General features: G+C 39.5%; 1 protein-coding gene and 1 long non-coding RNA gene across 2 annotated transcripts in view; one reads left to right on the top strand and one right to left on the bottom strand.

The window, feature by feature from the left end:
* Positions 1 to 8,288, top strand: part of LOC146393621 (uncharacterized) — an 18,856-nt gene extending 10,568 nt beyond the window's left edge. The window contains exons 2-3 of the long non-coding RNA XR_014800539.1: positions 2,044 to 2,148; positions 7,169 to 8,288. This is a non-coding gene — a long non-coding RNA (uncharacterized LOC146393621). The remainder of the gene's footprint in view (positions 1 to 2,043; positions 2,149 to 7,168) is intronic.
* Positions 7,672 to 26,899, bottom strand: rps6ka2 (ribosomal protein S6 kinase, polypeptide 2). Its single transcript, XM_084931994.1, has 22 exons — positions 26,097 to 26,899; positions 23,794 to 23,910; positions 22,456 to 22,537; positions 21,712 to 21,792; positions 20,822 to 20,901; positions 20,431 to 20,537; positions 20,310 to 20,347; positions 20,072 to 20,214; positions 19,193 to 19,263; positions 18,840 to 18,928; positions 16,751 to 16,815; positions 13,807 to 13,909; positions 13,485 to 13,627; positions 13,168 to 13,290; positions 12,738 to 12,827; positions 12,454 to 12,612; positions 12,028 to 12,189; positions 11,849 to 11,925; positions 11,479 to 11,596; positions 11,307 to 11,363; positions 10,851 to 10,931; positions 7,672 to 9,789 (listed from the first exon to the last, which is right to left on the bottom strand). The coding sequence occupies exons 1-22, from the start codon at positions 26,199 to 26,201 to the stop codon at positions 9,640 to 9,642; spliced, it is 2,241 nt and encodes a 746-aa protein (XP_084788120.1). The 5' UTR covers positions 26,202 to 26,899; the 3' UTR covers positions 7,672 to 9,639.

Here is a 26,899-nt window from a genome sequence, read left to right as displayed (position 1 = left end):
TTAGATGGTTAATGCTGACACATCAGATTTTCTCAGAATCCACCTTTTGACATTGGGCAAGTAAAAGTGGAAGTAAATGCTACTTTTCAGGTATAAAATTCAAATTGATGTTCAGAATGTATAAGTGGTTTACATTAAACTATCAGACTTTTGAAGTGAATCCCACCTCACACACATGTCACAGGACAAACACAAAAGGTCATCTTATGCCTATAATGACAACCCATTTTCATCATAATGTCATCGTTTAATAGTAAAATATTTACTAAAATTTAAATATCTTCTTGCTTTGTATTCAGTCTTCTTTTAACTTTCTATGACTATGCTGTATCCCTCTATCCCCGCTCTGTATCTAAACCTTTCCCCTTTACTCCACACCTCCCTCTCTCTGCATCCCTCTGTCACAGCTGACCTGTGTCCTCTCTCTGCAGGGCCTCTCCTGGTAGCGCCCAGCTGGCGCGCTGGGCAGAGGCAGGAGGTAGTGCCAGCTCTACTGGTGCAGAAAGGGGCACACCAGGCAGACAGGCCCAGTGTCAGCAGCAGCAGCAGCATGCTATCCCCCTGGCTGCCATGTTCACAACACACACATATGCCCACATATATCTATATATTGCCGTAGCCTGAATGCATGCACACACCAGCATCAGTGGACCAATGCCAAATGGGTTTGGTCTGACTGGGACCTAGTTAACTGGGACAAAACATTTGTTTACACACTAGACTAGTGAAAACAGGCACAGAGACACATTGAACCACGCACACATTCACATGGGAGGGCATGCAGAGACAATGCTGCATAAAGGAAAACCAGCACTATCTTTTCCAAACTCCTTAATGATTCGTTTGACAGATCTTCAAGTCAGCCTGTGGCCCGTTGTCCCTGGATGAGTGTGAGTTATACGGTGCAAGTAATAGAACACATATTGAACTGTGTGCATGTTATTGACTTGTAGAAGTCTTCAGGGTCAGCACTGGAAGCTGGTTGTAATTAAGAAGATGGGGACTTGGCCTCCTGCCTGTAGTTACCCCTGCAAGACTTCAGCCCAGGGTTTGCCTATGCTCTTACTATTGATTCAACTTGACCTTCTTCTGCCAGCAAGTGTATTAACCCAAGTAAAACCTTACAGCCCTGAGATCAGATCTGCAGTAATTACGATCAGCAGGGAGAGGAGGAAAACATATTGCACCTCGACGTACATCATTTTGAAACTTGCGAGCTCAGGTGGCTTGAATTTAAATGTCAAGATGTATACAGACTAATGTGGCAACACTGTGACATATATAAGTAATGTGAGGTTCGGAATCGTTCATAGTGCAGTGTATTTGTACTCTTAGATTCATATGGCATATTGTTTGTTTCTGCATAGGATTTGGCTGATTTGCATACTGTTTGATTATCAGAGCCTTGTGTATTCAGCCAAACTTCCTTACTGTTGTTTGTATGTGTGTGTATTTTGACCTCTTTCACACAGAGAGGCCCCCAATTGTGCCCCAGCAGCCAGCCGAGCTCAGTCAAGCAAAGCCTATATGCTCACTGGCATTTCACACACCCAAACGCGTGCATGCAAACACACATGAATATCACTTATCCAGCTGGGCTCGAATGCCACACACTCTCTCACTGTCATACACACACACGCGCGCGCACATTACTTTAGATATGGAAATAGTGATTAGGGTGTTATTCCCTAATGTACACCTTGTATAGCACCTCTATCCAACAAAAAAACCCAACCTCAGTCACATCTCCACTCCAATCAGTCCAACTCTTGCTTCACTCTGCAGGTCGGTCCACCCTTTGCCATTACCAGGATTTGAGGCACACTTCCGCATTAAAAGTTGTACACCACTACCTTTGATAATCAAGATGGAACCTAATTGAGCTCACCCATGCAGAAGATGCTCTCGCCTTTTTCGCGCACACACACTTTTTGAGGAGATGGGGGCCTATACTGTTTCAGCTCATCCAACTGTGAGATTCTCCTTTCCCCTTTCCAGTCCTGCCATCATCTCACTAATGGTGTTTCTATCTCTTCTCCATAGGAGGTAAATGAAGCTTTTAAGCAGGGCGGAGGGAAGGGGGACCGCTGAAAAGATTAATTGACTTTCTGCAGAGCTTCACTTATCCTCCTCTGGCACCTTTGACTTGTGAGTGTATTTGTGTTTGGATTACATGATTATATCACCGTCATTGCAGCAATTTGTGGTTTGTTCAAAAACTGTTTGAAAATATCAAACTGTGTCCCATCAGCCATTTCATCCACAGTGGCTACTTGATAACTCTCTGTACAATTAGAGCAAAGATAGGTGGCATTCGTGGTTAAATTGTTTGTGATTATAAATGAAATGAACTTTTCTCCAGTTAAATTTATATGTGAGTGAAGCAATACGTAGAGTAACATCAGTCTGGTATTTCTTATTGTTTCTGTTCCCTTTTAGGACCATAATTCTGGCACAAAACTAGCTACACGAATGGATAAGTGCAGGTTTGATGCCTTGATTTAGCCTGAGTATCCTCAACACTATTAAAAAACTTTAATGCCACTGTAATATAGAATTGAATTAAAGAGCCAGATAACAACCCTGCAGCAGTCCATAAAGTTTGACGTCACATAAAGTATGTACAGAAATATACTGCTGAAGTTGAGCACTTGGGACTGATGGTGGAAAAAATGAATGAACAATGTATATTTTAATTTTAAAACTTCTATAGTAAGACACTAATATAACTGAAGAGTTTATACTTAACCCTGTTGCACCTAAATCTTTTGCTGTGTTGCCTTCATATTGCTGTACTTATTTAATTTCTTAAAATTTGCACAGGATTTCTTACAAATTTAATGGGTATAAAGTGGTAAATATTTTTTCCATTTTTTCCCTCCTTTGATTTAGCTGCTGTGCACCAGACACCATTGCTACAGCAGACATTGTTGTTTTATTCAACACTGTAACATATCCTTCCTTCAGAAGCTAAGTTGGCTTGAAATTGCTTTGATGAGCAGTGCAACAGAAAAAGGCTGTGTGGAGTCTACTGCATAGACTACAGTGTGCCACGTATCGCACCTGTTTGTAACAGAGCTCTGGCATATAGCTGGGAGATGTAATTCGTATTATATTAATTGTAAGCTACAAAGGGTGAATTATAGCATAACACCAATACAAGAAAAGTTCTCACACAGTTTAAAATGACAACAAATCTTACACTTGGACTCCTTCTTATGCAGAACCTCTAATGTACAGTTAACTGATTTTAGAGTCCCTCTCTTCCGGCCTGACACATGTTCATGGACACACACACATGTAATGAAAGGTAATGCATCTGCTACTCATATAGAGAGAATTCTGACTATGTATGCCAGTGTGATGAGAGCGCGAGGGAGAGAGAGCAGAGGAGCCAAATGTGTGAAAGTACTGAGTTCACTCCCTACCCCCATCTTCCTGCTATAAACTCTACCACCCACAGCTGCACACACTTCTCCTGTCACGGTGATAATCTCTTTGTCAGGAGCCGTCTGTTAGAGATTTGTCCGTCTGATTCGGTGAATGTCCGAGTGGCAGGTCGAGCTGTAATGCCACAGGGTGTCCAAGGGTCTGTGTCTCTGTGTGTGTGTGTTTATATGCATGTACGCACATCCAGTGCCATAGGTGGTGGGATATCTGTCCCTGTCAGTGTGTATATCCCTTTTCTTTGGACCTCTGTTTTGTGACAGAAGAGGAATGTTGGAATATAAAGGCAAAGATGTGACTAAAGAGGAAACTGTTATAATGTGAATTATTAGCTGTTCTAACTTTGCTCACTTTTTTACTGTAGGAATCACTTCAATGTGAAGCTCCAATTTGGTGACATACTCGTTTAGCCATGTTATGGCCTCTAACCCTCGTGCTAACACGGTCAATTTGGATTTAACCCAGATGTTAGCGCTACCTACAGATGGCATAACATGTCATCCTTTTCCAAGAGGCTATGGTTATAGCTGCTACCCCAGCAGGACCCCTTCTTGTCAGCCACTAATGCTGTGACTGACATCCATCAACTATGAGCCACCACAAGCTGTGCAAACATGATAGAGGACAAGAACTGGTTGTGTCCCGGCCATTTGAGTGACTCCTCAACTGAAATGAGGGTAACCTGGATGGCGACATCAACACAGACCTCCTCGATTTAGACAAAATGAAGGAGGACAAGGATGACACCACCTTCCAGCAGTTGACCTGGCGTGTATTTACATTTCTCAGGAGGTGCACATCAGAAGAAAGGGTTCCGGTTATGTCGTAAGTTACGATGTACATCTGACGCAGAAGTATAATTTATGTGTTACTGCAGATTGATCTCACTATACAGCAAAGTCAGCATGTTCCCTTAACATTGTCACACTGTTTATCAAGAAAAGACTTGGAAGATATGAATCCAAGCCTTGTACTCTGGTATAAAATGTATGTAGTTCATACACTTATTCCATGCTCTTCCTGGGGAGGAGTCCAAGGCTGTGGGTGAGCCTTGCAGTCTCCGGTGGGACAGTCTTGTGGTTAAACCTGTCAATCATGGACAAAGAAGGCTGGAGTCATGGACGTACCCTGTGTCCCACCAAAGGTCTTTTGTGGCCCAGTCTTGGAGAAAATGAAAGACAGAAAGACGGAGAAGCTTTCATCCTCTGCCTACCACAAAAATCAAATTCACAACCCCACCAGGTGCATAGAGCTAGCATTGCAGCTCCAGCAGTGGCAGTGAGGGATAGGCAAAGTGGAGTTAAAATGCAGAGAGAAGGAGAGTGTGTCCCAATCTGCTCAGGAGGCCAAGGCAGGCAGAAACCACAAGGCTTTGGGGCAAAGCATTTATTTCTAGTGGTGGCTGCAAGAAACTTCTCATGCCCAAAGGAGGGTAAGAAGAAGCGTTTGACCTAACGTTTAATCAGTATTCTGTATCACCTTATGAAGGGATGGAAAGGGTAAACTAACGCCCTCATAGTTTATGATTCAGGTACTTCTGCAGTTCCCAGTTTATCAGGAGGTCTTTCTCATACTGCTTTCCATTTGAATTGGGAAGCCAGAAAGTTCAACTTCTAAATTAGAATTTGCAACTGGAATGCCCCCTCAACTCAGATTTCCAACTCAGAAAGCTGGAGAGCGCTTCCAGCCCTGATTTCACAATCCAAGATGGCAGCAGTGAACATATACAGTAAAACTGTAAAACCTGTAATCTGTGCTCACACTGTTGTGTGTGACTCATTACATAAGCCATGCACAGCCAGCTTCTATCTGTGAGTGCACACACATTGCAAGTTTTGTGATGTATTAGTGGCTCCAACTTGCCTAGGGAGCATAAAAAATATGTTTTTTTTTTTCTTTCTCTTCTGACTACTACTGCTACTACTACTCTTCCCAACTCCAATATCTTACTTAGGTGGATGGAATCCAGCATCAGTCTCCATCCCCTCTAGTTCAAAGAGAGGAGATGCTAGGACAAATGACAGTGCCACCAAGCACCCCTTCAGCATCATCAGTCACTTCGAAATACTTTGTTAGTGTCACCAAGTGTGACCACTTCATTTTGCTCAGGGGGGTAACAAAACAATGAAAGTATTCTGCAGCCAGGCAGTTTGCCAATTGTAGGGTGTCCAACCAAAAACAAAAACATAACAAAAGAAACTCCCTTTCCCTTCATCCCCAGCAGGAGGAGCTCCTGTTCTTTTTAAGGGCAAGGAAATGGAAAAGGCCCCCACTTCTTGGCTTGGCTTGAGCATATGTCATTTCTCATGTCCCAAAAGCACAGACTACAGTTTGCTGTGAAACCACTAAAATGTTTTACTTCAGTAGCCAGCGGCTATATTTCAGACTTCTCTGCATGCAGGTGATCAGCAGAGGTCTCCCAAAGAGGAGGCTCAGAAATGGCATTTAATATTGCCATTTAAAAAAAAAAACAAAAAAAACCACCCCAACTAACTAACAAACAAACAAACAAACAAAAAAACTCTGACAAAAAAAAGGGTTATCTCTCGCTGAATGTATTAAACACTTACAAAAGTACATGTACATTGAGAAAGAGTGCTGGGGCCTGTCAACCCCTCCATCCAGGCTGAAAGCTACACTGGCTCAGCCAACGCTGGAAGTCAGTACCTCAGGTTCGGCCTGAGATCCTAGCATACTGTAGCTCAGCTTCTGGAGGGCTGATGCAGTCTGGTTGTGGGGTACATCTCACATAGAATGAGGATGTGGATCTAGGACTGCAGCTTGACTGGTTTGTCATTAAAAGACATGGTTAAGGTGACTGTACCAGGTGATTTCCTAAGCGGAACACTTCACTTCCCAGGGATTTCATAAAGTAACAGTGTTTCTTGTTTTGTTTTGTTGAGGTTTTTTTTGTTGTTGTTTTGTCTTTGCATCCATCGTGGTCTTCCTCATCTTTATGACAATATGAAATAGCTTTTTTTTTTAAAATAATAATGTAGCAATGAGGCAACCAAAATACTGCAAATATTAATGTCTTAACTTTACCTTTACAGAGAAATGTCCCTTTCAACAACACCACTGTTGGTACTAAATCAGAAAGTTGCTTACATAGGCATTTTAAAACTTGCATATTACAGGGTGCTAACCTATATCAGGTGCTAACCAGTTTTCCAACTCGTGGTTTACTTAAATATCCACAGATTTAAAAAAAAAAAAAAAAAAAAAATATGATATAAAATCCTAAGACCAAAACCAATCATTTGTATTTTTCCATAGTCATAAGGTAAAGGTACAAAGATTTCAATAAATTCAAAATGGCGATATACTCTTAAGATTCTAAGTACATTTTTGAAGTTCTCCCCTTATGAAAAGATAACATAAAATCTGACAAAGCTGTAATTGCCGGGTTGAGTTATTGTTTCTCAAAGCTCTTGTTCTTTCTTTTGCCTTTCATCTCTCCCCTCCCGACACCTTCTCCTTGCTATGTCTGTTGTTTGGTCTCCTCTTGTCACTCCACTGCAATCATCTTCGCAGGGGGGCTTGTCATCTGTATCTACTCATATCCTACAATCCCTTTTGCTCCGAGCACTACTGCACTTAAATGTCAGGGCTGATGAGCCCACCACACCCACCTGACACATCAGCTCAGTGCCTGCTAAAAGCTTTTATGGTGTGCCTGGTGGTTGATATAAATTAAAGAGTTTTCCTTCTTCTTTTTCAGGGATTATGGCTCTAAAGGGACAACTTCAAGTAAGCAGTGGAAAGAGAGCAAAAGGATGGACTATGATTGGTTGCCATCTAGTGGCTTTAACTCTGGCTTGCTGCTGCTGCACCATGAAGGTTTAAAATGTTGGGTTTAGTAGATTTCACTCCTTAAAAAGGCAGGTAATAAGAGATTTCCTGTACCCTTCACAGGCAAGTTGGTGTCAAACATTTTTCTCAGTATTTGTAGATATTAGGAAATAGTTATTAATGACTGGAAAAATAATTTCTTTTGGTGTGACCCTTCTTATTAAATATAAAACTACACTGACTTCACAGCAATTAAATGGAACAGGACCTTTTGTTTATGTTATGAAAATATAGATTTTTTTTTACAAGCCAAATCCTTATTAGGCAATATCTGATTGATTGCATGCAGGTTAATGTCATCGATCACGTTACTGGGAGCGCTTCTGTCACAAGTCAGAATAACAAATCAAACCAGCTCTTTATACACTTCAATGTCATTTTCCGTTCTTTTCCTTTATTTGTAAAACTTTGGCATTCTGGCCAATATCTTCAACAATTGGCTGGGTATAGACAGTATGTACATAGCAATGGATGCACAACACAATGTAATATGTACAGTCCCAATATATTTGCTAAACAATATATCGGTCTTCCTGGTTGCTGACAGTTGTACAACCAAGCCTGCTGATACAACATACTGTTGGTTTTGCACAACAGTACGTACAGTCTAAATTAATAAACAATATATACAACATTACTTTTACGGTTGTACAACACACATACTCATACTGCATACTTATTCATCAGTTCGCCAGCCACACCTTTTGCCGTTGTGCAGTGCAACAAAACCCACAGTTTTTGAATTGGCAAACAAAACTGTGTCCAGAATGTATTGTCTCTACTACAGTGCTTATTTCTTGCACGTCTCAAAACGTTTTACCTCTGATCAGCAAGTATGTTTCTAACTTGTGGAGCATTATAATCTACATTGCTACGGCTTAACTGTACAACACAAAGTGCTACTAGTATCTGCAAAAAACCCTGTTCTATCATACCTCGTCTTTATGAGTGAACATCTCATTAGATAAAATCAGGGCAGCAGCATTAGACAGTATATACAAAAATCTGACACAGTGATTCTCCAATGTTTTGGCTTTCAGATACTAATGGCAAACATAAGCCTACTGATAAACACATTTGAGCACATGCAAATTGATGAATTATGCTGGACGTTGTCTAAAATGTATAGACTGCAGAGTGTGCCATGTTTCTTTTAAAGACTACTCAGTGAATCAAAGGCTGTGGAAGACAATTATGCAAGAAAAATCTTGATCACATTTTCTACCAATAAGACTAAATGGCATTGCTATAGGTTCTGTAAATAGTCACAGTCTTCCTGTGTGTTTTGAAATTTGAGCATAGCTGTTCAGTATCTCAGTAGCTGTATATTCCAGAGGAGCAGAACAGAAGAGACATGGGTAAAGTGGAAATGATGTTACTCCAGTTGAATGACGACTTGCTGAGGACTAAAGTCTCCCAACAAGTGTTGCTCCACCTCAGACATGAACAACACCATATGAAAGCAGCTGAATCTGGCAAAAAAAAAAAAAAAACTGGTACAGAAAGGTGCCAGTGGCCTCTGGTGTTTTTAATTGTACTATACCTCAGCCGTACAATATATATATTTACGCTAGGTTGTTTTGTTCTGCTGGTGCTCGAGTGCAACATCCAGTGGTTCTTAATGTAGATGGCATTTTTAAATAAATAATTCCCTTTGGTATGATATTTACATTTTTAACAGGCGTGAGTCTGAGGATTGGAGTAAAATATGCTAATCTAAGAGAGATGCTGTGTGTATAAGTTACGACTTTGGAACAAGAAACGTTATGCTTTTGTTGACATACAAAAATATATAAACCATACTGCTACTTCTATGTTTGTGGCACCGAATACTCCTTTTTTCAGTCTACTGTTTCTTACTTTGAACTGCAGCCGTTCCTGCAAATATACAGTAATTCAAGGCAGATAAGAGTTTGTCTGTGTGTATTGTAAGACAGCCTTGCCACTTATATGATCAAGGATGTTAACCAACTGAAATCAAGGCCAGCTTCCAAAGGACGGGTAAGTTAGAAGCAAATTTTTAATAAAATGTATGTTTGAATTGAAAATTCTCTTTTCAAAATTAAGAATAATTTATTTTAAGGTCTATTATTTGACTTCCTCAAGCCACTCAGTTTCACAGTTTTCAATGAAGGTGCATGTGATGAATTTTATATCAGTGCATCAAGCTGTTAAAATTGAAACAATTCACCGAGTGACTCGACACTAATCCTGGTGCCAGTACAAGTAGGCCTCTATATTGTCATGTTATAGTTTATTAGATGTGATTTGTGCTTTTTAGAATGCAGGTCTACGATTAAAAGCTAAAATAATATTTGTGCTGCATTCAAATGGTTGAGGCTATTCCTTTTCCTTAGGATCTGAAGTGAGTTTTGGACTCCCGAGTTTCTTCATCCCTCTCCGCTGAGCAAGGCCAGAAGACTGAACAGGCTCCAGGACAGGGGCAGGAGCACAGCGCCTCAGAGCAGAATAGGTGGCAGATAGAGCCCCCTAGTGGAATAAAAGTAGAATGCATTGTATTGGATCAGTGTTTGTGTAATTCAGGTGACACCTTTACTATCAAAAGAGCCATTTTAAAGCAATTCTTGACCAGACAATCTATTTGATGGTTACCCATTTAATTATATTAGATATTAGCTATTAAATATATATAGTTTTTGTAATAATTTTTTACCTGTTATAACAAAAGAATTCCCAAGCTTTAAAATAAAGTGCATCTTCTCTTATGTACCTTAATAGCCTATGTTAAAATGTATACTTAAACTATGTATACTTAATCTATGAGGTTAACCTATTAGAATTACTAATAAATCATTTACTACATGTGGCTACTCTGCAGTGTTTATTTAGTACTTTAACTATGCCTTTTCAATTTAACAATAACAGATTTTTGTGGCATGTATGAAATTATAGAATTATACTTACTAAAATTGTGTACTTATATTTATTATCAACTAATCAGACCTTGAGGACTACTCTGAAACAGTTATAAAGCTATGCATGCAACTTTGAATCCTACTTCTTTTTGTGCAAATTAATCAGTTTAATAGGAGACCACTCTAATACTGAAAATATGGACATACCAGTAAATCAGCACCACTACTGGTAAAAATTTATAAGCTGCATTCCTCTATCCAAATACATCTGATACTTTCAGGTACAATTTAAGTGTTTTTTTCCCCAGATACTTTTTAAGACTACTCTGCATTAAACATCGAAGATGAACCAAACTTCTGTTTTAAGGTAGAATTTCAGTGGGACTTCCTGGTTAAATAAAATGTTAAAGTTTCTTTTACAGTGACCTGATATAGGTAGCAGCCTTACAAACTCAAAACATTAATAGCATAAAATGTAAGAGCTACAGTATAAAAATACCCACCCCAAAAAACTATAAACATCCACTTTTCTTTGGGGGTCTCCTTAGAAGATTTTAGATTGAGCAATAGATGTATAAGTGATTTTTCTATCTATATTAGCACGATACAGGGGATAATATGCTCATCTCTATAGTAATCTGTATTTGTAATTACATACAATACAAAGGGTCTGACCTTGACAATGAGTGGATCTTGTCTGGTGAGACATTTGTCAGAGAGCTGGTCTCTCTCAACAATCCAGGGGTGACGAAGAACCTGAAAAGCATCACAGTGAAACTGATATCAGCTCTGAATGTATATAATGTATATAACGTGGTAACACCACAACCATGATACATTTGTAGGATTGCAAACAGTGTAGGTATATAGTCAAACACATGATATACTGTTGTGGTTTGAACGTCAGGCTCAGTGCACATGTGTACATCTGGGGTAAAGGAAATGATATGTATGTAAAATTTCTGTTTGTATACACTTTTGTAATCTATTGCTTTGTCTAAATTAATAAAATTTATATCTATAGCATATTCATTGGATGATGGACAAAAAACTGTCAAGGTGGGACCTGCACTATACTAATAGCACAATATGCCATATGACAGGCCAGTTTATGTTATGGACTAATGGTACCTGTGGGGCAGTCAGACGCTGGTGGGGATCCACATGGAGCATCTTAACCACGATATCCTGTTAAACAAATGGGGACATGAACAGTTAATATATTTGTTCTGCACTGATACTACGATGCTAGAGGCAAACATTTCCATTTTATGCAAATCAGAAAGCATTAAGATGTTTGAACCTTGGCTGCTTCTGACACCAGCTCCCAGTTTCCTCCTGCGATAATGAATTTCCCACAGCCGATCTGAGCCAGAATCTCCTCTGCTGTGTCCTCGGGACTGCTGGCAAATGGGCTGAAACTGACCAACAACAATGCCCACTTACAGAAAGCAATTCAATCTAATAAAAAATGCATGACTCCAGAAAACCATGACCTCCGATTTGAGACATTTTCTCTTATTGTCTCACTGTTATTTCACCAGGGGGGAGGGGGGTTATTTAGACATCCTGTTTATTGCTGTTGCGGGAGTCTTTGAAGAAAATCGCAACATTGCATACAGTTTACACCTGAACTGTATCACAACCTGTGAGTGTGAGTTGTATAAACTCACCCAGCTATCATAGTGTAGAGCAGGATCCCCAGGCTCCAGATGTCACAGGCTGCATCATAACCCTGTTTCCTCAAAATCTGCACATGTACAAAGAAAGCAAAGAAAACCACTCACAGATATCTGTTAAATAATTTGTATAAGTGATACTGAGATGCATTTTGTAATGACTGCTGATGTACCTCAGGAGCCATGAACGTAGCTGTGTAACAGGGAGTCATCAGCAAACCATTTTCAGCTCTGAGCTGTTTGGCAAAACCAAAGTCGCATATCCTGATGCATTCTGGGAGTCCACTGTCATCTGCATAGCGGATGTTGCTGGGTTTCAAGTCTCGATGTACAACCTGGAAAAAAATAATAACAAGTCACCATTAAGCCTTAATAATGTACATACATATAAATATACTACATGGACATTGCCATTGAAGCTCCTAGCACACAGCTTTTGTGCTGATGTTAATGGCCTCTGAAGTTATGGAGCTTTGGCAATGTATATGCACTATGTTATGGCACTGAGACTGACACCCCCCCCTCCCCCCACCACACACACACACACACCTACCTGAATTCAAAGATTGATTTTTAAGCCCGCCTTTCATCCAGCTTACCCCCTGTGAGTGTAAATATTCCACAGTTTTGGTCAGAGCGCAGATGATGTCTGATGCATCTCTCTCAGTAAAATTTGTGTGCGTCAGAGCTTTGTCCAGCAACTCGTCCCCTCTCAGTAACTCCTGAACCAGATACACACACTGGCCATCGTCAAACACCTATAGGTAAAGGTGAATGCAGAAGACAGATACAAACAAATGTCTTTTAAAAAAGAAAAAATGCTTAGGAAAAATTACATGCAAATTAAAAATCACTATTCTGCAGGCTCATGTGCTGTACTTACATCTTTCAGGGTAATAATATTTGGATGCTGTCCATATCTTAACAGAATCTCAATCTCTTCTGATGGATCTCTCCTTGCTCTGTCAATAATCTGACATAAATGTGCACAGCATATTAGCGTGATGGATCACCAGTGATTTGTAAACATACCTAAAAAATATGTTGTGGTTTTATTATATATTCCCAAGCTGAACTTCTCACAATGACTAACTCTGAGTTACAGCTCAGGAAGCATGCAAGTTTTGTCCAGTTTGACTACATTTTATTTTAATATGTAAGCAGCCCCAAATAGTCATTTCACAAGCTAACAAATAGCCCTGTTTACATTCAACACCATCATAGTAAAGAATATTACTGCTGAGGCTCTAAAGGCAAAGAGTAAATCAATAGTGTATTTAAATAAATTGCAGTTCAGGTTAAGTGTCCCCTACCTTCACACAATACTCCACTGAAGTAATTCTGTGCAGACATCTTTTGCAGACAGAGGTTCCCGTGTGTCCGATTTCTTCTTTCAGATCATAAACATCACCGAAGGCCAGATCACCACAGAGATGCTATGGAGAAAACACATAATCAGGTGCACAAACACTACAACATTACACTTAATGCACATATTATAGAGTCACATATTAAATGACTTGTGTAGTTGCTGACAGGGAATTTATTTGAGGTAATGTTTGGAAAGGTCAGAAACCTAAATACATAAACTGTGTGCTAGTCTGTGATTTAATTAGATGTAGAGTTATACCTGTGCGATGGGGTTGATGTTCAGCTCTTGAGGAGTGGCCGCTACTGTAGCAACACTGGACTCCTGAGTTTGGTTAGTTGCAACGAAGCTAAAACCACGAAACAACTGGTGTGTGTTCGCGCTGGGAGGGATGCCTGGAGAATCTGGATATCCCAAGACACATTGAACCAAACGTCTGCAGAGTGCTTGACAGTGTTTTAGAAATATTAAAGTTTAGTAAAAACGATTGAGCAGTATGGTAGTTTTCTTTTTTTTCTGTTCCTCATTGTACCCAATCGGCTATAACCTATACATTAATTCTGTATTTGCATGCTTTAGTTACCAGTAGGTGTTCTGGAGGTGAACTCAGGGTCAAAATGGAAAGTGTCTTCAGGTCTGCCAACGGTTGGTTTGAAAGGAGGCCTCACTTCCTTCTTGTACAGCTTCTATGAATGAGGACAACAAAAACGAGAAATAGGAATACTGTTACACCAGCAGCTGAATTCAACACAAATGACACATGATCTGTAAAGGAGGTATAAAAGTCAGAAGAAAACGCAATGTAAAAGTTTTGACTATAGCGTGTTTGGGGGGAAAAAAATATTATTTTAGTCAGATCTGATAAAAAATGGCCCACAAGTTTGCTGAGTTTGCACACAAATAAGGCAAATAAGTAAAATGTATTTATTTAAACACGGAAAAATAGTTGTCCAAAGTGCTATACTAAACAATTAAAAGTTGTAATATTACAAATTAAAACAATTTTTTTTAAAAAGAGAACAACAACCAGTTTAAGAGCATTTTCTTTATTTTTTGAATAAGTCTGCCCTGCTCCAGTTCATCACTGTAACCATTAAACTTCCCAGTTTAGCCTACACTTACAGTCAAGTATAAACTTTGATTGACACGGACTTTTCTTTTAATATATTTTCAGAATTGGAAATATCCAGACAATATATGTACAGATCCAATATCCAATTAAAAATATAAAATGATTTAGGACAACTTTATTTTGTCATATTATAATATGACTTGCTAAGGAGTGCTTACCTTAGAAAATAATCTCTCATCTTCCTGTTTTTTCTTATACCTTTCTCTGTCTGGAGTGATATTATCCCACTTTATCATTTTTCCCTCACTGGGTACAGCCACTCTACCATTAGCTAGCAGACAGACACTGTGCAAAACTGTAGCACTTGTTACACCATCCATCCATTCATTCATTCATTCATTCATTCATCCATTCATTCAACTCTTCTGCTTATCCTTGTCAGAGTTGTGGGGTGGGGCTGGAGTCAATCGCAACAGTCATAGGGCAAAACGTCACAAGTCTATCGCAGGGCTAACACAGTGAGACAGACAACCATTCACACTCACATGGGCAACTTCAAATCATCCATTACCCCAATAATTGCATTCCTTGGAGTGTGGGAGAAAACCAGAGAGAGCCCACGGAAACACAAGGAGAACATGCAAACTCCACACAGAGAAGCCCCACCCAGATGGTGGAGCTGAACTCAGGCAACAGTGCTAACCACCACGCAACCATCCATCATACACAATATTTTGTTCTTCACTGCCTATCATATTCAATTATTCATTAACCGAAGTAAAAAAAGAAAAGAAAAAAAAAGTAGAGCAAATTAGAATGTGACAGAATACAACAAAGTCCTTCTAGAAGCAAGCGCTGCAACTTGGCACCTATCTTGAAACACCTCTCAGGACTTCTGAATAAATGTGAATATCCACTAATGGGAAAAAATTCTAAAAAAATAATATGAAGTAAAGACTGGTGGCTGGTTGTATAGCTATCATACAGCAACAGAAAGGCACATGCTGTAATACTGAGTATTGCCTGCAGATGTCACCATTGCAGTGCCCATTAAAGGGAACAATCTTTCTGGGTTCCTATTACTAGCAAAGTAACCAACAGAGACTATTAGAAATTGGGAAGTGTTGATGCATTTGAGTATTTGGTTTTCATTTGATAGTGTTGAGAAAATGAGGCTACAAATCTTTACCATTTCAAAGATCAAGACATTAAAGAAAGGCTAAGACCGCAAAGTCAGAAAAGGTTCTGATGAATGATGTGGAATCATTCTGCCTGATAGAGTACAGTGATTTAATTAGCATAGTGCAGAATAGAGCATAAGCCTCTTACTGACAGTTGTCACATCAAGCCAGCAACACCATGTGTAAATGGGAGCATGTTGTTTGGAAGTGAGCAGGTAGTAATGTAGTGAGGAGGGCAGCAATGGGAACCCGCGGTGAGGGCAGAGATTAGCGAGCATGTAAAGCCGATGATAGTGGATTCTGATAGAAATAAGAGCGCCATAATTCACAAAAGCAGATAAATGAGAGTCCCAAGCCTTCCAAACATCTGTGATTAAAAAGGAAGGGTGCTTTAAGAGATCAGAGCAGATATTTATAGGGAGGATGATTACAATCAATAAAACAAATGAGTCTATGATTGCTTTGCTGAGATTTCTGCTTTTAAAACTGATTTAAAGGAGAGAGAAAAACCAAATCCCCTTTTATGGCAGTCAGCAGGCTTGGTGGTGTGTAACCAACACGAATATGTGTCACTTTTTTAAAGTAATGCTGGATGAATGAAATGGGAATGAAATAGCCCTATTAGAAATGCAATCTTCAAATTTATAAAAATGACATGAATATTTTTTCTGCTTCTGTTGACAAATGTTTCAGCCCACAAATAGTGTAGGAGGGCTTTGTTTTCTAACATGCAATAAGCACAGCTTGCATTTTGAAGAACGCCAAGGGGGCAAATTGTTTTTCACTGTACATCCAAAGGAGCTGAGGTCTCAAGGTTAGATAAAGATAGTTAGGATAAAGACTTTAGTGAAAACATTTGCACATGAGCCAACTTTCTGAGACAAAGGCTATTACAGATAAGAAGATTAGTTGCAAAAAAAGTTAGGCAAGATGGACAGAAAAGGAAGTTAGGGGTTTTGCTGCTAACCAACATCACATGAGCATGTTAAAGTGCCGTGACTGTGGACAACTCTTGAGGAAGTGAAGGAGGAGTTGTCTTGACAAGTCATACCAAGTAAACCTGATCCATGTGATGCTGATTTTAAGTTTAACTCAGGTCAATAATCTCATTACTGCACTTTAAAACTACAACAGCAGTGTAGTTGATGCAGTAAGAAATTATTGTTATTCGTAAATGTGAGAAAGACAGTGGTTATAAGACAATAACGGTATAATACAAGTTTATAGTACCCAAATATCTATATTGCAGAATACTCTTAATAAATTATGCTTACATTCCAGTCTATTGATGCAAAGAAGCGATGCCTTTTTATTTCTTCTACTCCATCTGGTCCTGCACCTATAAGTAACACAGATTAAGAGAATCAGAATCAATCGCAATGCCTTTTATTGTCATTAAATCATAAGATGTAATAAAACTGAAATGCTACATCCACATGTACCTCCAAAATAAAATCAATTCACACAATTCAACAATCATTCACACAGTAAAACAAACCCTTTCAGTTGAAGATAATAAATAATTATGAATATGAAGGAGTAAAAAGTAAAAATAAATAAATAAATCCGCCATGCCATGGTGCATTTAAAAAACTGTTCTTTAATCTATTTATCCTTTATTTTGGTGGAAATGTAACATCTACCACAGGGCAACAGGTCAAACGGCTGTTTCCAGGGCGACGACTGCCCTTAGTGATTTTTTTAAGGCTCTTGAGAGCTATCTCACTCTTGCATTTAAATCACCGTTAAAATGATCATGAATTTAGCAGGTGAATTTCTTGTAAACCATGAATGGACAAAGTATCATTTCTAATGTTATATGTGGTACATTTGTAATATGAATAGATTTTTTTTTTTACCAAATTAGAATCAATTTTGACTTTTACTTTAGATTGCTAATGCAACTACTGGACACATTATTAGGTACACCTTGTTAGTGCTGGTACTTTTCCCTTGAGAATTTTCTTAATGCTTCACACTACAGACTCAACAAGGTGATGGAAACATTCCTCAGAGATTTAGATAGGATCACACAATTGCTCTAAATCTCCCGTCCCACCACATCCCAAAAGTGCTCTATTGGATTGAAATCTGGTGATTATAGAGGCCATTTGAGTACAGTGAACTCATTGTCATGTTCAAGAAACCATTTTTGATTATCTGAGCTTTGCGACATGACACATTATCCTGCCAGAAGCAGCCATCAGAAGATGGGTACACTATAAAGCAGCGGTCCCCAACCCCCGGGCCTCGGACCGGTACCGGTCCGTGAGTCGTTTGGTACCGGGCCGCGAGAGTTGAGGCTCAGGTGTGAAATGTATGGTTTTCAGGGTTTTTATCAGTTTTCAGCGTTATTTTGTTATCGTTTTTATCGTTTACTCGGTTTTCCTTGGTCTTTCCACGTGTGTTATGAATAAATTTTCTTTTTTTCGGTACCGGTACTAGTTTTATTTTGTTGTATTTATCCGCGACACCTTAAAGGCCGGTCCGTGAAAATATTGTCGGGCATAAACCGGTCCGTGGCGCAAAAAAGGTTGGGGACCGCTGCTATAAAGGGATAAAGGGATGTACATGGTCATTAACAATATTCAGGTAAATGTGATATGTTGATACTAAGGGGTCAAAATGTAACAAGAAAATATGCCCCACACTATTACACCATCATAAGCATCCTTAACCCTCCTATAAGGCAGGATGGACCCATGCTTTCATGTGTAAATAAATTTCTGACCCTGTCATCTAAATGTTGCAGCAGAAATTGATACTCATAAGACCTGGAAACTTTTTTCTTCCAGGCTTCTGTTGTCTAGTTGGGTGAGCCCGTGTGAAGTGTAGCCTCAGTTTCCTGTTCTAGCTGACAGGAGCAGCATGAGGTGTGGTCTTCTGCTGCTGTAGCCCATGTGGTTCAGTGTATTGTATATTCATTCATGCTCTTCTACATCAACAGGGCATTTTTGCTCAGAGAGCTGCCACTCACTAAACATGTGGGAAAATCCCAGTAGATCAGAACAGTCTCTGAAATATACAGATCAGCCCATTTGACGCCAACAACCCTGCTACAGTCAAAGTCACTCAGCTCACCTTTCACCCCATTCTAATGCCACATTTGAACTTCAGCAGGTTATCCTGACCATGTCTACATGCCAAACATGTGACACGTGATGCAATTTTCTGCTGAATTGCTAAAATATTTGCCCAAATGAGGTGCTGATTAGGTGTACCTATTACAAGAGACCAGAGAGTGTGTAAAATAAGAAGTGACTTCAAAAGTTAACCAAATGGACACAAACTGCTGATGTTTAAGTTTCTAAATTTATTCTAAAAACACATTTAATTGTCATTGTTCAAGGTTTTTATACATACCAAGTCGATTAGCAGGATTTCTCTTGAAGAGCGCTCTTAATAAACTCTGCACTTCAGGACTGAGGAACTGTGGCATTCCCAGCTTAGCCCTGAACACACAAGCCAAGAAACAGGTTTATGCATGTTTATGTCTGCTGACAGTTTATTTTTATGTTCATTCAGGTATAGTGGATCTCTTGAGGTTAATAATTGCAGATTTATATAAGCAGCTTATCCTATAAAGCAGAAATCAAAGATATAATATAGATAATTGAAATGCAGTTGGAAAATGGGAAACAGATAAGAATTTTTAAACATTACATCCTGTAAAAGATGTGAAGGTTCAATAAAATAGCAACAATAATTAGTCTTACTTTAGAATAAGTGCCATTGTTTCTTTCCGATCTTTTCCTTGAAAGGGTAATGATCCCGTCAACATTTCAAACTGGAAAACACAACATAACAACTGTCAAAACACGTCCGCCCAATAATGGAAGCTGTGGAGGTGGATTATCTCATTAGCATGCTTGCTTCAAATTTTATTAGTCATTTGACTTCCACTGCAAACGGGCCAAATCAGAAACAAAGCGGTTGAAATGAACGCATAATACCATGACCTAAATCACATTTAACTGGAAAAGGCTGAGAGGCATAAAATAAAGATATACACTGGTTAACACTGTAACAAACCTAACCTACTGTGCACCCTGATAATAAACTTTGCCACACCCAATGGTATTCGCCCACATTAAAGATTGGATTACAATGTGAAGGAGTTCTCTTTTTTTCAGTAATCTCTTTTACTTTTCAATATCTCTACAGCACATTGGGAAATCTTCAGCTATTTATTTGTTTATTTTAATATCAGTACATTCCTAACACCAGACAAGGGCAGACAGGGTTGACATCTTCCCCCGGTGACCTAATGTAGCTGCCAGCTGTCAGTGAATGTTTAACCTCTCAGTATTAGTAAAGTAAGCCACCAGGCTAGTGAAACAAGCAGCATCCGGCAGATGCACGTTTGCTGAAAATAATGGGACCTACTCTGCCAGATACAGTAATTAAAGTTGTTTTACTGCCAGAGGAAAGCCAAACGAAGAAATCAGTGCACTGGCATATTATCTAAGAACTGAGTTTGCAGTTAATTCATTATTAGATAAAACATACAAGCCAGCAGAGTGACTACATGCTCAGAGGGAAAATTAGTCATGCATGTCAGAAGTGTAGAGAGACTATCAAAGTAAAAGACTTACCATAAGCACGCCAAATGACCACCAGTCAGCGCTTTGTGTATGACCTCTCCTGTTTACAACCTCTGGAGCCATGTACTCTATTGTTCCACAGAAGGAATAAGCCCTTTTATCATGGTCAATAGCTTCCTTACTCAAGCCAAAGTCTGGATAGTGAGACAGAGACAAAAGGGGATCATAGTCAAAAGACAAATAGAGACAGAAAAGCAGAGAATTACAGTTTTCAGTCAGACGTACTGACCTGTAATCTTAATATGTCCTTCTTCATCCAGAAGAATGCTTAAGAGGGAGAAGAGAACTTTAAAATCAGCATCGAAATATTTTTTCTAAAATGCATAAAAGGGATGTTTATGAGCTAGTACTTTTCAGGCTTGAGATCCCTGTAGATGATCCCCAGACTGTGTAAATGGTCCAAGGCCAAAGCCAGCTCTGCAAGGTAAAACTTCACATCCTCTTCTGTGAACATTACCTAGTACAAATGAACAAATGTATTAAATATAATGTGCAAAAAAGAAAAGTAAGGGGAAACTGGTCTGTTATTGATTCGCATATTTTTTTTTGAGCTCTCTCTTATGAAATTCGCTTTTCACCAGAGCCAACCGAACTATGGCACATTGTCTCAATATGTGTGCCTCCTTTAAAGTAAAAATGACTGTCTTTGATCTATTTCACAGGCGAATGATGGGAGTTATACAAACACCTTCCCATAACAAACAGTGAGCAGTGGATTATGATTTGAACCAGGAAGCCTACCTCCTTGGACAGACGAGTAAAAAGGTCTCCTCCTCGGAGGAAATCCAGGATCAGGTAGAGCTTCCCTTCTGTCTGGAAGGCTACACAAATACATAAGTACATACACAAACAGAAATGCAAGTTAAACACGTCTTGAGGCTTTAATTACTGTATTGAGGACTATAAAGTATTCTATTATTTTGTGCACAGTCTGCACATTTATCTGCAGTTGTGTATAGATACAAATAAGGGCAGACTACAATGACATGTATGCAATGAAAAAAATGACTTGTGAAATGTCACCTTGTCTTTGTGTAACAGATCAAAATGACTAAGTAGCCAACTGCTCTGCTGAAGTCCCCCAACAGCACACAGCCCCATTTAAACAGACACTAGCTGTTGATTTAGAACTACAGGGATGAGGAATATAGACAAACTCAAAAAAGGTTTTTTATTTATTAAAAAAATAATGACTTACCCAACACAATTTTTCTATGCTCATTTCTGGTTCCACACCTTTATTCCTTAACTCTATTAAAGTAGCTTTGCACGATTCATAGTTCAACAATATCCTTATTTGGCCTGTACTGGGCTTTACTACTAACCCTCGGTTCATCTACTGTCTGAAATAAGCCATTTCAGCTTTCTTTCCCCTACTTAAACTCAATTTTCCCTTTAAGTGGATGCTATTCGGAAAACAGCACACAACCAAGAAAAGAAAAAAACTCTGAAATAGAGCATTTAGGGCAATCTGAGTTTTTGCCTTATTACTTGTATATGCTGACCTGATTACGTCAAATCATGTTTAATGGCCAAACATTCACTATTAACACTATATATCATTCTACATGTATAATTAAAATAGATTCCAACACATACATGCTGAAAAAGCATAAGTAATTCATACTCACCATAGTGAAGTTTAACTATAAATGGGTGGTTCACTTCTGCCAGTATATCTCTTTCCATCTTCGATCGCACACGATCCCGAACTGAGTAGGAGATAGAAGGCAGTCTTTTTAATGAAGTTTCAGCCAGTTCATTCTGTAAAATGTCACAAGTCTAATAACACGAGTACGTGTTATGTAGGATAAGAATGCATTTCCTTGAAATTAAGGTAAATTAAATCCAGTGTAGCTGGTTTATAGTGAAATGAAAACCACAATAACAGTGTTATTGCAACATCTGTCTGCTTGACAAGATGACAGTGTAACTCTTTAGATTCCAGAGGTGCAGGTTAAGAGGATTAAGGCTTGTACAAAGTCACTAAATCAGCACATGACATCTGAACCTGCTTTTACAGTACACCCCTGTTTACAATAATCTCAGCTGACGCAAAACAGTTTATCTGAATCAAAAGTACAAACTAACCTCTTTTACCCAAAATCCCCTTGAATGTAGGGCACTGTGAGAACTTGGGCAATGATATATCTATTGCTCCTCTACTAAACCAATAATAATTTTAACAAATGACCATGACTCAGATCCGATCCTCTGTGGAGCTGTGCTTGTTTTGTTTCTTTCTTTAAATATAGCCGATAACAAGAACATGATACAAAAGGGCTTTGTTTGAAAGAAACATTTTTTTAAATTATTATTACTATTTGAAATGATGCCAATGGGGCAATATGCCAAGTGTATTTGCACTAAATCACCTTTTAGCGTTGCCTTCTTCAGGACCTTCATGGCATATAGCTGTCCTCTGTCCACTCCTCTTATTTTTCTAACCAGAAACACCTGCAATGATAATTACCATAAACATCACATTTTGTACAACTGTTCTTTCGTAGTGACGTTTCTGAAACAAAAGAAAAAAACAAACTTGTCATTTATATTTCACAACATTAATTTGTAGGTTACCAAGCTGGAGCAAGTTACCATCACGTTACATAAAAGAGCCACATCAATGTGGTTTCGGTACAACAGAGACAACAGCTACGATTTAAACAAGGTCTGCAATAATTTAGCAGACATATAGCAAGCTATGTAAACATGCTGTCTAAGCCACACTGTGACGTGACCTTTTGTCCATGCCTGCAGCCTTGGAAACGGCAGCCACATGCCAACATCTGCTGATGTTTCATGTAAGGCCCATTCCGACCTCTACAGTAACATTAACAAATCAGTGGGCCTTTACTAATTTAAATAAACTTGGTGATCTGTGAAACCGTTGTCAAGGCAGCTAATCTACAGATAATTAGAACTAGATGGGTTATCATTAGCAGATGATTGGCTGGTAAAGCATAATCAGCTGCGGCACTGAAATCAGACACGCATATATTTACTGTGCCAAAAGGTAAGTGGACATCTCCTGGCTCATTTGAATCTAGTTTTTTAGAGTTAAGCAGGACCTTGGTTCTAACTGGACTGAACAATAGTGCACTTCTTTTTTACAGTTACATTTTAAGAAATGCTCGCCACTTTTCAATAGCATAAAGCAAGTACAAAAAAACCCCCACGATTTCTTGAGTTTGTGTGAAAAGCTTTGACCAATCTGCACAGACCTCTCACTTCAACTGAATCCAACACCTTTGGGAGGACTTGCAGCACTGACTGCGAGGCAGACCATATTGCACCACATCATTGTCTGACCTTAACGTTCTGGTGTCTGAGCAGGAGCAAATTCCTGCAGTGTGGTTTCAGGCTATCTTGGAAATACTTCCCACAGGACTGGAGGCAATTATAGCAGCATATTAATGCTGATGGTTTCTGGATGAAGTGCTCAACAGTCACACGAATGTGCACTTACTTTTGGGCATCATCAAGTGAGAAGTCCACATATTCTAATAAAACCGAGAGGAATAAAAATATTAACATGATCATTATACCAAATACATGTAGCCTCAGAGGTGACCTTCTAGACCTTTTAAGGTTATTTATGTTTTTTTAATCCGGTATTGTCAACACTGATATTTTCCGTAAGGTCAGTGTCCCATCACTTTTATCAGATTAAAGCCTTAAAGCTGCAGTAAGTAAATGGTTGCACATTGTACCTTTCCATAGGATCCCTGTCCCAGCACTTTAAGCAGTTGGAACTGTGAAGGGTCTGCTTTCTCACAGCCCTCCTTAACATGGTGGCTGATGTCAAACTCCTTAAGTACACTGTCATCCTGATGAAAGAAAAGATAGAAGTCATTATTGGTGGATTAGGGTTAAGGTGAGATTTGAACGAGTTAATAAATTACACTTTACAACATATGAGCAATGATTAAATTGTGTCCCTATAACCTCAATGTGCATTTAAAAAGGCCATCAATGTAATAATTACTCATTAAATCCATACCTAAAGATAGATAGTCATCTACAAGCCATTATATTGCTATCAAGATATTGGCTGAGGTCACTGGAAATCATGCACAGTGTAAGCTGCCTTTTTCAGTCTGCTTAATGAAGTGAATGACCAACTTTCAACAAGAGGCAAGGCTTAGACTGGATATTGTGAGAATATGATATACACTGCAACTTCTTTTATACTGTAATTCTGTACAAAACACTATCAGGACTTGGTAAACATGGGTAATGGTTATAAATCGATTCTTCTAGCCTCCACTTGTTTGATGAAACCTGTTAGATAACCTTCATTTTTAGTATATGATAAGATTCTGTCTGTCCTGAAGAATCACTTGGCTGAGGTATTTTCATACCCTTTTATGCATTTAATGCAGCTTGTGATCAGCTACTAACCCATCCTCATGGAATAGTTTGATAAGAGAAAGAAATTCTTCCCTCGATCTGGGAGCCAGAGTGACTGAACGTTCACATGAGGCTGAAAATAATCACATGGTCTCATTTCTCCAGTGACGGCAAGTCTTTTGATGCCATCTCCCTCCTACAGTTCCCCTTAAACCAGAAACATCCACCAAAGCAAGTCATGAAAATAAATACAGCCTTCAAATGTTATTGTCATTATAGCAAGGATAAAACAGCTGGTTTCTCCAAAGTATTTTCCTAACTATCAGGAATTCAGAGTTAATTGCAGTCTGATTTTCCAGATTGATGTACCATCAAGAAAACAACATAGGAAATGTTCTCATCTTGATAGTACAATAATGACTAATACGAACTATACCATACCAGTGTAGACAGTGGAAGTCTAAAAACCATACAATTACTGACATAAGTGAATAGCAAGAATGTAGATCTATAACCCACAACACACGTACAATAGATTCAAGGAAGATGAAGGGATGAAGATCTCTTCCAGTTTGAAGATGAAAAGATAACATTTTTACAAATGTGCAAAATAGGTTATATTTAAGGGCAATTTTGTAGATTTTACTGTTTAAAACTGAATTGAATTAGAAATGGGTGACTGAAATATCAGTTTGTATTATATAGTATTTTGCATGTTGATGCACTTCGATCAAATCAATCCATGACTAATTTACACACATAAAAATATAAAGTCCAACTTATTGTAATGAGATTTTTCACCAGTCACTTTGAGGTCATAGCTTCAACTGTAACATGCTGGAAAGTTTCAACTCATACTGAGCAGATTGCCCCCTTCTTTTCTTTAATTGCTGGTTTATTCCTTAAACAAGGTCGCCTGAGTAATTTCCACCCACTCCTGATGGAGCATCAGAGCATCCCATTCCAGGGACAAGCGACTAGACAGGTAAACAAACTCAAGCAGGCAGGCATTTGCTAAAATAAAACAATCACGTTAACGGGTAGCCTGTAAAGATGATTCATCAGCACTCCTTTACAAAGAAAAGGGAGGGATAAGGTGAGGTTTTGCTCCATCAATATCCAAAACATTCAGGTAGATCTGCAACAAAAGACTCACTGCCTCTCTCTGCCCTGCTGCTTTGTTTGGGCTATAAATAAACCTCCACTGCTGAGGTTGACCGCCGAATCAATCTGTCTGTATCCATTTATCTATCAACCTGCCTGCCTTGTTGCTTGTTTGCCCGTTAGCGTTTCTGTCTGACTATATTTCCATACAACTTCTCTCTCTCTCTCTCTGTGTCCGTCACAGCACAGTGACTCCCTTCGTGTTCCTCTATTTTCTAGCTTCCCCACGGCCAGAGAAAGCAGCAGCAGCTGTAGAACGACGCAGCAGTGACTCCTGAAACACTCCAAAACAAACCAAATAACACACATTCTTTCCACAGTCATTCCCATGTGCACACGGACTGTTCACACACACACGCAGTCCACTGTCTGCTGCACATGTGAGCTGGTGTCTGGGCTGTTACATTCCCACAAACGCACATGGTGCAAATGTGATGCAGCCCCCCTTACAGCAAACATATTTGCATTTGTGTCCAACTGATCTGCTAAGGCCACTCACCTCCACCTGGCAGAACCCAGCGGTGTTTTTGTTTCTTGCCGCCTTGTTCTTCAGGTAAATAGAAAACCATCTCCTCACCGTGAATTTTCGCGTGCTGGTATCCATGGCAACGAGCAGATTTCTCTCTCTCTCCCCCCTTTGTGCATCTATCCCATAATGATAATCATGTCCCCTGCCGGGGGTCCTAGGGTAGAAATGGATCTTTTATTGGTTCGTTTATTTGTCTCGCAGCTTCATCACTGGTCCATCCTCAATGCGGTCCTCGCTCTTTAGGTTTCCCATCATTCGCATGCGCCTCTCGTCCCTCCGGTGGCTTCTCAGACGGTCCCGTGTCCCTTAGCTGCAGTGGACACCGACGAGCACGCAGACAGAGTTGTGACAGAGGCTTAAAGCTACGCAGGCAGACAGCGGGATGATGAACGGGACCTGTGCTGCTGGGTTTGGGGTTGCCTTGTGTTTTGCATCAGGCTCTCTGCGTAAGGCTGCAGGGAGAGGTGACGAATAAATCTGTTCCGCTGAATCAGGTGGTGCGTGTGTGTGTGAGCTCCCTCTTCACATCTCTGCCCGTGCATGTGTTTATTCATCCCCTGCTCCCTACCTCCCTCTCTCTCTCTGCAGACCAAGGGATTGTCACCAGTCACATTGTGTGCCACCCCTCCCTCTCTTATTCTCGCCCCTGCTCCTGGCCCTCACCTCCCTCTTCGTTTCTCCCAACAGCATACAGCAACAGCTGGTGAGGTCACATGGTTGTAACCCAGCTACCTCTCCGTCTCCCTCTTCTCCTGTCCCTTCTTTTTTTGTGT

Source organism: Perissodus microlepis, chromosome 1 (genome assembly GCF_051167445.1).
Source record: "Perissodus microlepis isolate ML-2025 ecotype Zambia chromosome 1, ASM5116744v1, whole genome shotgun sequence".
In the NCBI taxonomy this organism is placed as follows: domain Eukaryota; kingdom Metazoa; phylum Chordata; class Actinopteri; order Cichliformes; family Cichlidae; genus Perissodus; species Perissodus microlepis.
Note: the sequence above shows the minus strand (reverse complement) of the source record. Positions and strands in the feature narration are given on the sequence as shown.

Coding starts and splice junctions, on each gene's coding strand:
- rps6ka2 (XM_084931994.1), bottom strand. CDS start 26,201: ATGGATACCAGCACGCGAAAATTCACGGTGAGGAGATGGTTTTCTATT. Junction 23,911..26,096: donor CTGGGTTCTGCCAGGTGGAG/GTGAGTGGCCTT, acceptor TTCTTTCATCAG/GATGACAGTGTACTTAAGGA. Junction 10,932..11,306: donor AGCGTCTGACTGCCCCACAG/GTACCATTAGTC, acceptor GATGCTTTTCAG/GTTCTTCGTCACCCCTGGAT.